We start from the raw sequence: 13,554 nt of genomic DNA, 5'->3' as shown, positions 1-13,554 counted from the left end.
CCTTCAATACCAGCACTGCCTCTACATCGCCCATCCCTAAATACCAGCACATCATCTACCTCGCCCATCCCACAATACCAGCACGGCATCTACATTGCCCATCCCTAAATACCAGCACATCATCTACCTCGCCCATCCCACAATACCAGCACAGCATCTACATCGCCCATTCCTAAATTCCCGCACTGCATCTACCTCGCCCATCCCTTAATTCCACTACTTTACCTTCACCCCCCTTCCCACGCTAATACTTAAACATATACAACAACACCGCACCTCTCCAAATTGTCTCTCAGCTACGTTATTGCGGGCGACAGGTGTCGCCAAGTACCGGTGTCCAACCATCAATCAACAGGAATCAATCAGTTTCGTCAAAATGACAAAGTCTCTTCCCAGCTAAATCGATTTACTCTCATCTCACCTCCACAGCAAACACAAAACCACTTTTATACCCATATATCTAAATTATTGATTTAGTCTATCAAAGCATAGCTTCTGTGTAAAATCGATCGGATTTTGATAGGTTCAGAAGAACCTCGAGCTCAGATGTGTTAGACACACACACACACACACACACACATGGATTTCAATATCCTGTTGTTGACGCATTTCAAGCCCTTAAAGTGTAAGCTATGAGTATAATACAAACATGCTAGATTACTCAATACCTTTGGGAGCTGTGGGGAGTTTTAGGTGAAGGATGCTGATATGTCATCTGATCAATTTCAGGGGCGGTCGGGTAGCCTAGTGGTTAAAGCGTTCGCTCGTCACGCCGAAGACCCGGGTTGATTCCCGACATGGGTACAATGTGCGAAGCCCATTTCTAGTGTCCCCCGCCGTGATATTGCTGGAATATTGCTAAAAGCGGCGTAAAACCAAACTCACTCACTCACTGTTCAATTTCAGAACAACCTTTTGCAACAGGCTCAATAAAATCACAATATTGTTTTGATTAAATTTGTATGATTGGGATGATCAATATGAAAGACATATCCAAACTAAGTACGCTTTTATTAAAATATAGTTTAGTTATCAAACTATTTACTATATTGAAGGTTGGTGTGACCAAACGGCATTATATTAATGATCAAAATTCATAAAATTGTATCTTTAGCCTGCCTAACCTTCAAAAAGCGTTTGTAGTTGTTGCCACTGACAAGACCTAAATAATATAACCATTTTTAAACCATCCCTACATCAATTGTTTGATCTAAGTGCAATTTGGTGCATGAAGGTGACAACAAATATCTTTTAACGTGTTTTGGTTGGGAATCGAACCCCCGACCTCCCGCTCGCCGGGTAGACGCTCTTCCACTTGACCCTGAAGGGAGTCCACAACATGTAGACAAAAAGTAGATTTCTTCATGGGCATCAATTACGTTCCCCAACCAAGCTGATGTGTTTCGTTATGCATATGAATCGAAATATTTGCTCGGATTGGCAAAATCTAAACAAGGAAATTTGACCATGAAGTTTAACCTTCAATAACGGTAAAATAGTCAAGTCTCTTTCAGTGACCTCTCAAAAACACAAGCAAGGCGAGGATGGTAATAAAAGGATCGAGCCACTCCATCATGTCGCTTAATGTGCTGTGTTTGTGCCGTTGGACAGTCTCAATAAATTCATTCCATAATCTGCATTTAATATTTATAGCTTGATGCACATTGGCGGTTTTCAAGCCAGCTGACTTCACCCAACCTAAGGACTCTGCATGGTTGCTGCGCCTTTCAACACACTGCACACAAAATCGATGCAATGGACGTTCATATAACCTCTCCTCTCTGATAAGATATGGCACTTCGCTTGGTTGACACTCATTTCTGTACCGCCCAGGAGCACAGAACCATCAACAAAATCAACATTGATATTGAGATTATGTCCCACATCCTTGGCTCGTTTAGGAAAACTGTGGAATGCCTTGTTGTCATGATGAGTCTTGACATGCTTAACAAGAGGATCATCAGACAAATAAATGTGTGCAAAAGTGAACAAAACAATTCTATCATGAATACCGAAAGAATTCGAAAGGACCCCAACAGCATAGATATTTGTGGCTTTTACTTTATAGCAAGCGTTCAGCTCTGAACTCCTGATTTTCTTAAGTTAACATATCTACTCTGCCCGAAGTTTTCCTTTGATGATGGCAACCTTGGGTTTGTCGCTAACCTAAACCCTTATGTACGTATAGGCCTGACCTTCCACGAGATGGTTGATAACTCCTCCCCAAAGCAAACTGACTGATCCCTGCCTCTTCTTCCTGGCAAGGTTTCAGATGAAGAACGTTGCATTTGTTGAGTCCAAAGGATATGCCAATACCATTAGTAAAGGACTCCACAGGGAGAACCTGCATTTTTAGAGTGGATTCTCCTTTGGAAAAATTTTCAAGGTCACCCATGTAAAGTAGATGAGTAAGAGGGGTTTGTGATCTGTGCTGAGGAGGTCCCGGATGATAACCTTCCTCTTTGCAAAGCAAAACGCTTTAGGGAATTATCGACAAACAGAAAAGCAAAGTACTAAAAGAACCGCCCTTAAATATTCCCCTTCTTGTAGAATTGGGTTCCCAAGTCACCACCTGCCCCTGCTCAAGTTGAGTGACCGCCTCCGTGGTCTAGTGGTAGAGGGTCCGCCCGGAGAGCAGAAGGTCCGGGGTTCGATTCCCGACCGCGTCATATCAAAAGACGTTAAAAGATGGTACCTCTTGTTACCCTGTCTGGCGCTCGGCATTAAGGGGCTAAAACAAGGACTGGTCGGCTCGGAGTCAGTATACTGTGTCTGAGTGGGGTATTCATGTTAAACTGCGGCATGGTATCTCAGTGTGCTAGCACTATAAATCGGCATCAGTCCGGACTAGTACAAGCATCCACACAAACACACACACGTACATGCACGTCGCTATATAAGTGCAATAATCATGGACGCGACGTTAAACCCCATTTCACCTCACCTGACCTCAAGTTGAGTTGACCAACCATTCATTCAAGACTTAAGTAAAACAAGAAACTGCTCGGAGAGGTCAATACATTCCAGTGACTTCAAAATCCATTCGTGAGGTACAGAATCATAAGCTTTTCTGCTGCCCAGACAACACATTGAGACGTTTTGGTGGTAATTTTTAGCCCTTGAATGATCATTTTCTGAACCAACGCCAGATATTTGCTTTCATTGTTAACACATTGAGCTTCGAGTGGATGGTATTGACGCGTGGTTGTGGTTGTGGTTGTGGTTGTGGTTGATCTCTTCCACCGTTAACATACTTGCCTCATACATGGCATTATTTGATACGTCACTTAAACGAAGTTCTCTGATCAAACAATTAATGCAGTGCTGCTTACATATAACGATTATAATATTTGAGGCTTGTCAGTGGTAACAACTGCAAACATTTCATGTAGGACAGCCAGACAGCTGGCTAAGACAGAATGGATTTATTCAAATTCTGTCTACTTTTATTTATAATTGTGCTTTCTACCAATGTTATTTGAAGGAAGCTCAAGGACAGACGGCCAAAACTCATAAACATAATCATAACGACCCGTGAAAATTCCGGGGTAGAATAGGTCTTCAGCAACCCATGCTTGCCGTAAAAGGCGACTATGCTTGTCGTAAAACTCGACTTACGGGATCGGGTGGTCAGTCTCGCTAACTTGGTTGATGCATGTCATCGGTCCCAATTGCGTGGATCGATGCACATGATGTCAATCACTGGATTGTCTGGTCCAGACTCGATTATTTACAGACCGCCGTCATATAGCTGGAATACTGCTGAGTGCGGCGTTAAACATCAAACAAACAAACAAACTGAAATGACCAACCAGCCAACTATTTGAAGGAAGCTCAAGGACAGACGGCCAAAACTCATAAACATAACAATATATGCCATGACACATGAAGGGTCTTAATCGGAACTATTTTGGATTCAAACCCTTCACCAGTGGACCCTGACACGCTCCAGGACATGGGAATGTGGTTAACACACTGATAGAAGGCACTTACTTCCATCACGATCAGCGGGAATTAAACACAATTAGTGGTCATATTGTACATTGTTACACCACGTAGCATAATTTCCACCGATTATTGTATATTAGTGCATGTCATGATAAGCCCTAACAACCGGCAGTGATATACCAGATAATGACCCAATGGTACATGAGATTTATTGTATCAAATTCCTAATGTATGTGTGTGACCAAAACTGGTACAAAAGTGGGTATTTACAAGAAAATTAACATTTTTACAAAATTACCATTAATCAACTTCGCACTCACTCTTTCAGTTGTGAGTGAGTGTATCGGGGAACGTGTGCACGTACGCATATATAATGTATCTACATTTGGGAAATCTTCCTTATTTCTTCAGTAGGTGGGTACTGTATACTGCTTTTGTCTTGCATAATGTCAGTGCTCCAAGATGTTTACAAGATTGACTGAGTTTCTTACTGTGTTTTTTAAAGCTCCGTTTAAATATATTTCCATATGAAAGGTAAAAAATACAAGTGTAAACAATATAAGCAATGGAGGCACAAACAGGGAACAAAATAAACAAATAACGTGGTAATATTGACAAATTTGACAAATATTTCTTTGACGTGGAAATATGCAACCAGCAACCCATACAAATGGCTCAACGGCCGACATGTGCGCAACGTGATTTAATACGCTACATACGTCAATCCATAGCAAAAGACTTGTGGGTAAACCTCCTCCCTAAAATGGGGACAGGAGTGGGGTTTGTGATTTGTCAAGTAAAATTAATTCCCATTACCAAAACATAATGTACTGTACCTCGTCAAATGAGTGGTAGTCCTGAAATGATATGCCATTTATAATATCCACTGTCGGCCAGCACCAGTAACAGAAGCAATTAACACTCATCAAGACTAATTACAGTCTGCAGGTTACTGTGTCTCCTAATGACATGTATTAACGCGTGAACTGTGGGAAAAAATGAACCAGTCTACTTCACAGCTGAGCAAAGACAGCACCAATGTGCAGCACCCTTTGGCATGGTCTTTCTCACCAAGAATGTGTCATTCTGGTTTACTCTCGTCGGTACATGTGAAACTGATCATTGGGAGAGACAGAGCAACACACTGGGAGTTAGAGAAGTAAAGAATGCTCCCTCTTCCTGTCAGTCATGTCCTCATTCTTCCTTTGTGATGGTGTCACTCAGGGCCATGACCTATCTCTGCTCATCTCGCTCGCTCATCTTTTTCTTCCTTACTCATACTCTCTCACATACTCTCTCTCTCTTCCACTCACTCTGTCGCTTTCACTCTGTGATGCTCTCTCTCTCTCCCTCTCCCCTCTCTCTCACTCGCGCTCACTCCCTCTCCCCCTCTCTCACTCACTCTCTCCCCTTCTCTCACTCACTCTCCCCCTCTCTCTCACTCACTCTCTCCCCTTTTCTCTCACTCACTCTCTCGTTCTCCTCTCTCTCGCGCGCTCTCTCTCACGCCTCTCTCGCTCACTATCTCTCTCGCTCACTCACTTCCACTCTCGTTCTCCCTCTCCCCTCTCACTCACTCTCGCGCGCTCTCTCCCTCACTCTCTCGTTCTCCCTCTCTCCCCCTCTCTCTCTCACGCTCACACTCTCGTTCTCTCTCGTTTTCCCCCTCACTCTCTCGTTCTCCCTCTCACTCGCGTGCGCTCTCTCTCCTCTCTCTCTCGTTTTCCCCCTCTCTCTCGCGCTCACACTCTCGTTCTCTCTCTCTCGCGCGCGCTCTCTCTCTCCCTCTCCCCCTCACTCTCTCGTTCTCCCTCTCACTCGCGTGCGCTCTCTCTCCTCTCTCGTTTTCGCTCTTTCTCGCGCCCTCTGTCCCCCCCTCACACACACACACACACACACACACACACACACACACACACACACACACACACACACACTGACTGTTACTAACGACGTTGGGACTTTTTTACACAGAAGTCTTCAACAGCTCATGGCTTAGTCTTGATGAGCAAATAAAAAAATGTGATAAGATTCTATATGTTTAGTGCGTAATATTACGACAACAATGATGTAATCAAAATACAACCAAGCTTACCAAGGTGAAGCGTAACATGCGTTTCATATGCAAGTGCAGTGAGTACACGATATATATACATGGGTGACGTTACAAGAAGCTGTGTGGATAGCATGCATAAAGCGAGATCAAAAGTGACACATGAGTAATATTCTCTATTTAGTCTTAATCGTATTCAAACATGTTTACCAAAACTGACGAAATACTGAGAAGTGATTGCTCATCATTGCCAGTGTCTTATTTATGCTGTATTTAAACACATGTTTCACAGACTTTAAAGAGCAAAGGTAATTAAAAAGGGAAGACAAATCTATACAGAATGGCTTGTCAAAAAAGTTCGGAAAAAAACAGGTTTAGAATGGGTCATTGACTGGGGCCGGACATATAAAGGCTGATCAAACTTTCTAATATGCACCTGTAAATTAAATAGTTCTCATGATCTATCAGTTGAATACAGAGCAAGACAATTATTTCGTACATCAAATTCTTTACGTTAAAATAAGTTCCTCCACATGGAACAAGTCTCATTAAAATCAGATCTGTGTGATTGCTACCGCTTCGCAAAGGATATTTTTGTAGCGGTAGCGAGGCTGGAGTTTATTATAGGGCCTGGGGTTTTCTATGCATGCTGAAGTTAATAAAGAGGTACATTTACCAATGAGGCTGGAGTTTATTATAGGGCCTGGGGTTTTCTATGCATACTGAAGTTAATAAAGAGGTACATTTACCAATGAGGCTTGAATTTATTATGGAACTTGGCTTTTCCATACAGGCTGGAGTTGGTGAGGGTAGATTTTACCAATGAGGTTAGAGTTTATAATAGGGGCTGGGGTTTTCTATGCATACTGAAGTTAATAAAGAGGTACATTTACCAATGAGGCTTGAATTTATTATGGAACTTGGCTTTTCCATACAGGCTGGAGTTGGTGAGGGTAGATTTTACCAATGAGCTTAGAGTTTATAATAGGGGCTGGGGTTTTCTATGCATACTGAAGTTAATAAAGAGGTACATTTACCAATGAGGCTTGAATTTATTATGGAACTTGGCTTTTCCATACAGGCTGGAGTTGGTGAGGGTAGATTTTACCAATGAGGTTAGAGTTTATAATAGGGGCTGGGGTTGTCTATGCATACTGAAGTTAATAAAGAGGTACATTTACCAATGAGGCTGGAGTTTATTATAGGGCCTGGGGTTGTCTATGCATGCTGAAGTTAATAAAGAGGTACATTTACCAATGAGGCTGGAGTTTATAATAGGGCCTGGGGTTTTCTATGCATGCTGAAGTTAATAAAGAGGTACATTTACCAATGAGGCTTGAATTTATTATAGGGGCTGATAATTTCTACACAAGCTGAAGTTTAAAGAGGGTAGATTTATCAATGAGGCTTTAGTTTATTATTTGGCTTGGCTTTTCCATACAGACTGGAGTTTATAAGAGAGTAGATTTTACCAATGATGCTGGAGTTTATTATGGGGGGGGGGGGGGGGGGGGGGGGGTTCCATAATAGCCGATATTCTATATCCGCAATGAACAAAACACAAACAGAGTAAGTGTAAAGGGACTTAAAACAGCCAGAAACAGGAAGTACAGTAAATACAGCAAAATAGACAACTGTCAATCATGAACTCCATTTCTACTACAGCAATCCACGTCATAAATGTCCTTCATTCAGCAGTGTACCGTGATACACAACTCTGACAGGAAGGAAGTGATACGTCACGACCACTTCCGGCCGGGGCCCACCCACAGGAACACTGTTCTTACCTGTACAGCAGCATATTTAAATATCTTAGGTTCCGGTTCCGGTTTCTTTTCGCAGGAACACGAGGAGAAGCAGTACCGGAAGCAGTTTACAATGCTTTTGGGGCTTGGAATGACGTTAAATGGCGGCGGGACGGGACTTCCGGGTTCAATAAAAGTCAACCACAGCTCGGTCCGGGCAAACTTCCACTCCACATCGCTCACACCCTGGAATAGTCCAGGCATGTGTGAACATTATGGCACTGATTGTGTAATCTACATGTTGACTTGCGCATTGTGTTTATACGCAATAGAAACCATTTACAATATAGGTAATTCCCTCTCTGGCGCTTGTTCTCCTATACTCTAATGAGGTTTGATTGTGGGCTGTTCGGTGCATGTATGGTCATGTACCGATCGATATAATAGTGTGTCATTAGATTAATATGCAAGCACTTCGAGAATCAAACAATAAAAACATTTCATGATTGATGAAAAGTGTCATAATTGATAGCGACTCATTAACCAATGATTATGATATGGTCGGAATTGTAAAATGGACTCTGCTTTTAGTAGAGATCTCTTATCATCAAGGAAATGAATTTGTCGCTTTTAATGTGAAACAAATGGATATATTTATATTATTTATGTTATCTCTCTTCTTCTTCTACTACTACTACTACTACTACAACTACTACTACTACTACTACTACTACTACTACTACTGGGGCGGTCGGGTAGCCTAGTGGTTAAAGCGTTTGCTCGTTACGCCGAAGATCCGGGTTCGATTCCCGACATGGGTACAATATGTGAAGCCCATTTCTGGTGTCCCCCGCCGTGATATTGCTGGAATATTGCTAAAAGCGGCGTAAAACCATACTCACTCACTCACTTCTACTACTACTATTTCTACTGATCACCCAAACCCTCTATGCTGCACTTATTTATTTTAATTTGCATATAATAATAATAATAATAATAATAATAATAATAATAATAATAATAATAATAATAATAATAATAATAATAATTTGTAAATAATAATAATAATAATAATAATAATAATAATAATAATAATAATAATAATAATATTAATAATTACCTGGACTTCTTCAAACGTGTTGGACATGACAGCAATCAAGAGGTTGAGCAGTACGATCATGGCGGCAAATACATAGATGGCGTACAGGTAGTAGCCTATAGTCGTCACCCCAGCGTCCCTGTGGGGGTTATTGGTGAGAGAGGCGAGAGGCCCTTGTCCGTCAGTAGCTGGAGCCGAGGAATCTCCCATACCGAACATACTCCATGTCAGCGTTGAAATCGTTGCCTCAAACCTAGATAAAACACGCATCTTAAACAGCGTTCGGGGTCAAATTATTGCTGGAATAACGTAAACCTACTTATTCACGGGCAGCTAATTTCACTTAACACCCTTGTAACTGGTGTGTGTGACTTAACTTGGTTCTGTTTATTCGGTTGTTTGTTTATTTGTTGTTTAATGACGCACCCGGGAATATTCGAGCTATATAACGGCGGGTTGTAAATAATCGAGGCAGGGCCAGACAGACCAGTGGCTGATATCACGAGAAACGACCAACGCCGTAAAGATGAGTGAGTGAGTGAGTGAGTATGGTTTTACGCCGCTTTTAGCAATATTCCAGCAATATCACGGCGGGTGACACCAGAAATGGGCTTCACACACTATACCCATGTCGGGAATCGAACCCGGGTCTTCGGCGTGACGAGCGAACGCTTTAACCACTAGGCTACCCAACCGCCCCCCGAAAAGGTACGATGACACACTATCAACTAGATCACCTAACCTGACCACCCATCCTATAAGTCGCCACCTAAGACAAGCATAGGTTACTGGGTGCCTATTCTTTCCTTGCATCCCTGCGGGGATCGACTTAGAGTCGTTCAATGGACTTTTAGAAGACACGTCTTGTGAATATGGAAAGGGTTTTGTCGCTTTTATTTAGATGAAATATCAAAATCACTACTTCAGCGCTGTCCAAATATTGTGTAGGTGGTGAAATAAAGCCACATGAATAGTGTGCTACGGAAGCCTTTTAGGGCCATTTGTTTTTTTACTTTTTTTCGATACTATCTTGAAATTTCAAGATACTAAGTTGAAATTACAAGATACTAAGTTGAAATTTCAAGATACTATCGAAAAAAATAAAAAAACCAAATAGCCCTATAAGGCTTCCGTAGTGTGCGGCCGAGTGAAATTGAAGGAACCAATGACAACAATTTTAAGACTCGAAACTGGAAACAAACCAAATCCGATAACGAGTATATACTCATTACTCCCTGAAGCATGACACTCACACAGGTCGTAGACACGAGTTAGTGAGTTTGGTTTTACGCCGCTTTTAGCAATATTCCAGCAATATCACGGCGGGGGACACCAGAAATGGGCTTCACACACTGTACCCATGTCGGGAATAGTACCTGGGTCCTAGGCTTAACGCTTTAACCACTACACTACCCGACCGCCCCCTCGTGGACGCGAAAACAACGGAACAGGCATACTGTGTCTTTAAAACGCTCGAAGGATGCATATCAGGTCCTTTACAAGGCATATAGTACGTTGCAATTACAAGTAAAATAGTTGGTATTGTTAAATAGAAACGTCTCTAACATATGGCAAGACTTCAGAAGTACTTGTGTGTTGTTTCAGGCAACAAACATACTTTTTTTTATGCAAATTGTGTGAGTGGCAGTGCTTCCGGTAAAGCGGTACTTCCTTTTCCTTTACGCGAACACCTGGTGTCATCACTGATTTTCTGTGATCTATTCATATATTTTTCACCGGTATTTTACTTTTTACGCCAAATGGAATCTGTCTCGTTGGTTAATTGAGCCTGCTTATTCCTAACAAATGAAATATTGTCAAACGTGGGTGTATATTATCTCCATATTTGAAAGATTTTAAGTGCTCTCTGCTTGATATAATAATAATAATAATAATAATAATAATAATAATAATAATAATAATAATAATTCTTGCATTAGCATTGATAGTTATTGTTTAAAAGGTTGGTTTTGAGATGGACTTTAAGAGCAGGGATTGAAGGAGACAATTTCACACTATCTGGAAGAGAGTTTGTTAGAATTGCTGCGGAATAGGAGAAAGTTCTTCCGCCAAACGTTCTGATTTTCGGAATAGAAAATAGTTCCTGTTGTTGAGTTTGGATTGTTCTCTGTGGGGAGTTGAGTGCGTAAGTCCAAATTCAACAAATATGGCCGTGGTTTTCTACAGTTACCACTTGAAATTATTAATAATTCTGATATGGCGAGTTAATTAAGTGACACTTACGACCCAAAGCTTCTATTTCTGCACTTGCTAGGGGCGTAGAGAGCTGACAACCCCGAGGCAAATGCTATGAGAACCAAGATGAACATTCCACACAATTTGAGCAGGTCGTTAATTGTGCGATGGAAGGACACCAGCATGGTACCAAGGGCCTCATTGGCCGGCATGATGAAGGAGAACCGACCAATGCTGAGGATGGTACCGAATGTGAACAGTATGTCCGACAGTAACTCCGGGTCTGGTATCCACTCCGGTTCCCATATCACTGAAACAAACAGGAAGACGTTATATTTGTTGTTTTTCAAGGGCACCGACTCCCGCTTGATTGTCTAGTAACACAAAATTGTGTGAATAAAGACGCTGTTTTAAATGATTTTGTTAGCTGTGTTTGTTGTTTAACCCGCACTCAGCACTAAAACGGCGGTCTGTAAAGAATCAATTCTGATCCAAGTCCAGTGATTGTCAGCATCGAATTACCCAATTGGAAGACGATGACATGCATCAACCAAGTCGCCGGCCTAACCATCCGATCCCGTTAGTCGCCTCTTACAAGCATTGGTTGCTGAGTGATAACATTATGAATGAGTTTGGTTGAAGGTGACACTGTGTCAGTTTAAGCCTGAACTGATGCAGGTCTGTGACATTTACGCTTAAGTGAATCCTACGATCACGGATATTGTGCTGACAATCCAAGAAACATAATCAGGGCGAATAAGCGATTTAAATCCACGATCATAGGCTTTTTACAAGCATATATTGCACAGTGAATTGACGTGTCATAGACGACTGGGTCACCCGTCACTGAAATTTGTTTCAAACTCCTGATACCCTGAAGATCCGGGGTAGAATAGGTCTTCAGCAACCAATGCTTGCCGTAAAGGGCGACAATGCTTGTCGTAAGAGGCGACTAACGGGATCGGGTGGTCAGGCTCGCTGACTTGGTTGATACATGTCATCGTAACCATAATGATGTCAATCACTCGATTGTTTACAGACCGTCGTCATATAGCTGGAATATTGCTGAGTGCGGCGTTAAACAACAACAACAACAACAACAACAACAAATCAATCTCCTGATATATGATATTTATCAGCACTCCAAGGGGATCAGAATTAGGATCTTTGCAGTCGAGTAGTCGCCATATCCGATTTCGTTCTATCAGGGATAGACCATGCTCCAACGTACCCTTCACCAACATAAGCCTGTCATGACTAAACAAGTGGCCGAGTCGTCTTAGGCGCCGCGATTCGCTGGGAAGGGTCGCGTCCCTTAGGCACGCCAGAAACCTAGGACTGTGGGTTCGAATCCCGGTTCGGCCCGATTAACTTTCTAGGTTTGTCAGCACCATACCCGTGCTCGTGGGTTTCACCGAAGTGGTAAACGTCTGAGACCTGTATCACTTCGGGCTTTCCTCCCACATTAAACCGACACGCCGTGATGTAACTGGAATACTGTTAAAAGCGGCGTTAAACCCAACTCACTCACTCACTCACAACAAATATTACAAACATAAACATAAACTTGGACACCACCTGATACATTGTCCTTTCTGCCAATGGTACAGAATTCAACCAATGACATGTCCCCGTCGGCGATGAGAGTGCAGAGAGGCGTGGCTGACGAACCGTTTTCGCGGTCGCCGTTTATCACCTGGCGCAATCTGATTGGTGTGACGATCTCCAGCACAAAGGATGCAAGCAGCATGCTCAACATCAGCGAGTCGACAACATTCCAGAGAGACCGGAAGTAGTCCTTTGCGCCTGCGGACCAGATCTGTTTGCATTCCTCCCATATTAAACCTGTTTGAGAAAACAATTCCGTTAAAAATGTTTTATTTCTATTTGTGACATTTTTAAATGTAATACATTTATTACGTACGTAAGCATATTTAAAAAAAAAAGTTAAGTCACGACTTTAAACAAAAGATGTTTTTTATTATCAATAACTTTGCTTTTTGAAGCATTATACCATTGTTCTAAAATCGGTCGTCCAAAACTAGCTTCTAATTCGATTTGTCACATGAAACCTTTTCTTATCGCAACATGTGAATCAAAACAAGGCTGATCAATGAAAAAACAACTGAAGTTATATATAGAATCCGCCATTTTCTCAAACAAATTCATATCTTGGACTTTTATCAAATATTAGATTTGACTCCATCAGGTCATCTTTCAAGAAAATATTTTCTGTGCAGAACAAGTGTTTATCACATAAGATCTAAATCTTTCGAGCAATTAGAAAATACGAGATAGAAGAAAATATAATTAATTTATCCAGAACAGTTGCTATACATAGTGGTGGGTAAAATAAAATCGCCATGGGTGGTCACGCATGGTGCTGAAAACATTCATTTATCCGGTAATGTAAAATGGCATGTTTATCGCGGTTATTATGTGGTTTTACGCCGCATTTTGAGATATTCGCAATATCACGGGGATATCAGAAAGTGGCTTCACACACTGATCCC

General features: G+C 41.8%; 1 protein-coding gene across 7 annotated transcripts in view; it reads right to left on the bottom strand.

The window, feature by feature from the left end:
• The window catches only part of LOC124139082 (short transient receptor potential channel 3-like), a 66,421-nt gene that overhangs the window by 16,572 nt on the left and 36,295 nt on the right, over positions 1-13,554 (bottom strand). For 4 of the 7 annotated variants that reach the window (XM_046506085.2, XM_046506086.2, XM_048394179.1 and 1 more), the window contains exons 5-9: positions 12,620-12,886; positions 11,090-11,351; positions 8,867-9,098; positions 7,789-7,992; positions 4,785-4,805 (exon numbers count right to left, since the gene is read on the bottom strand). In XM_046506085.2, the coding sequence (XP_046362041.1) occupies positions 4,785-4,805; positions 7,789-7,992; positions 8,867-9,098; positions 11,090-11,351; positions 12,620-12,886 (986 nt within the window). The remainder of the gene's footprint in view (positions 1-4,784; positions 4,806-7,788; positions 7,993-8,866; positions 9,099-11,089; positions 11,352-12,619; positions 12,887-13,554) is intronic. The other 3 variants (XM_046506087.2, XM_046506088.2, XM_046506089.2) reach the window with 1 other exon arrangement.

The sequence above is a fragment of the Haliotis rufescens genome, unplaced genomic scaffold (genome assembly GCF_023055435.1).
Source record: "Haliotis rufescens isolate VD_foot unplaced genomic scaffold, xgHalRufe1.0.p SCAF_13, whole genome shotgun sequence".
Taxonomy (NCBI): Eukaryota; Metazoa; Mollusca; class Gastropoda; order Lepetellida; family Haliotidae; genus Haliotis; species Haliotis rufescens.
The sequence above is the reverse complement of the archived record's forward strand: the minus strand, read 5'-3'. Positions and strand labels throughout refer to the sequence as shown.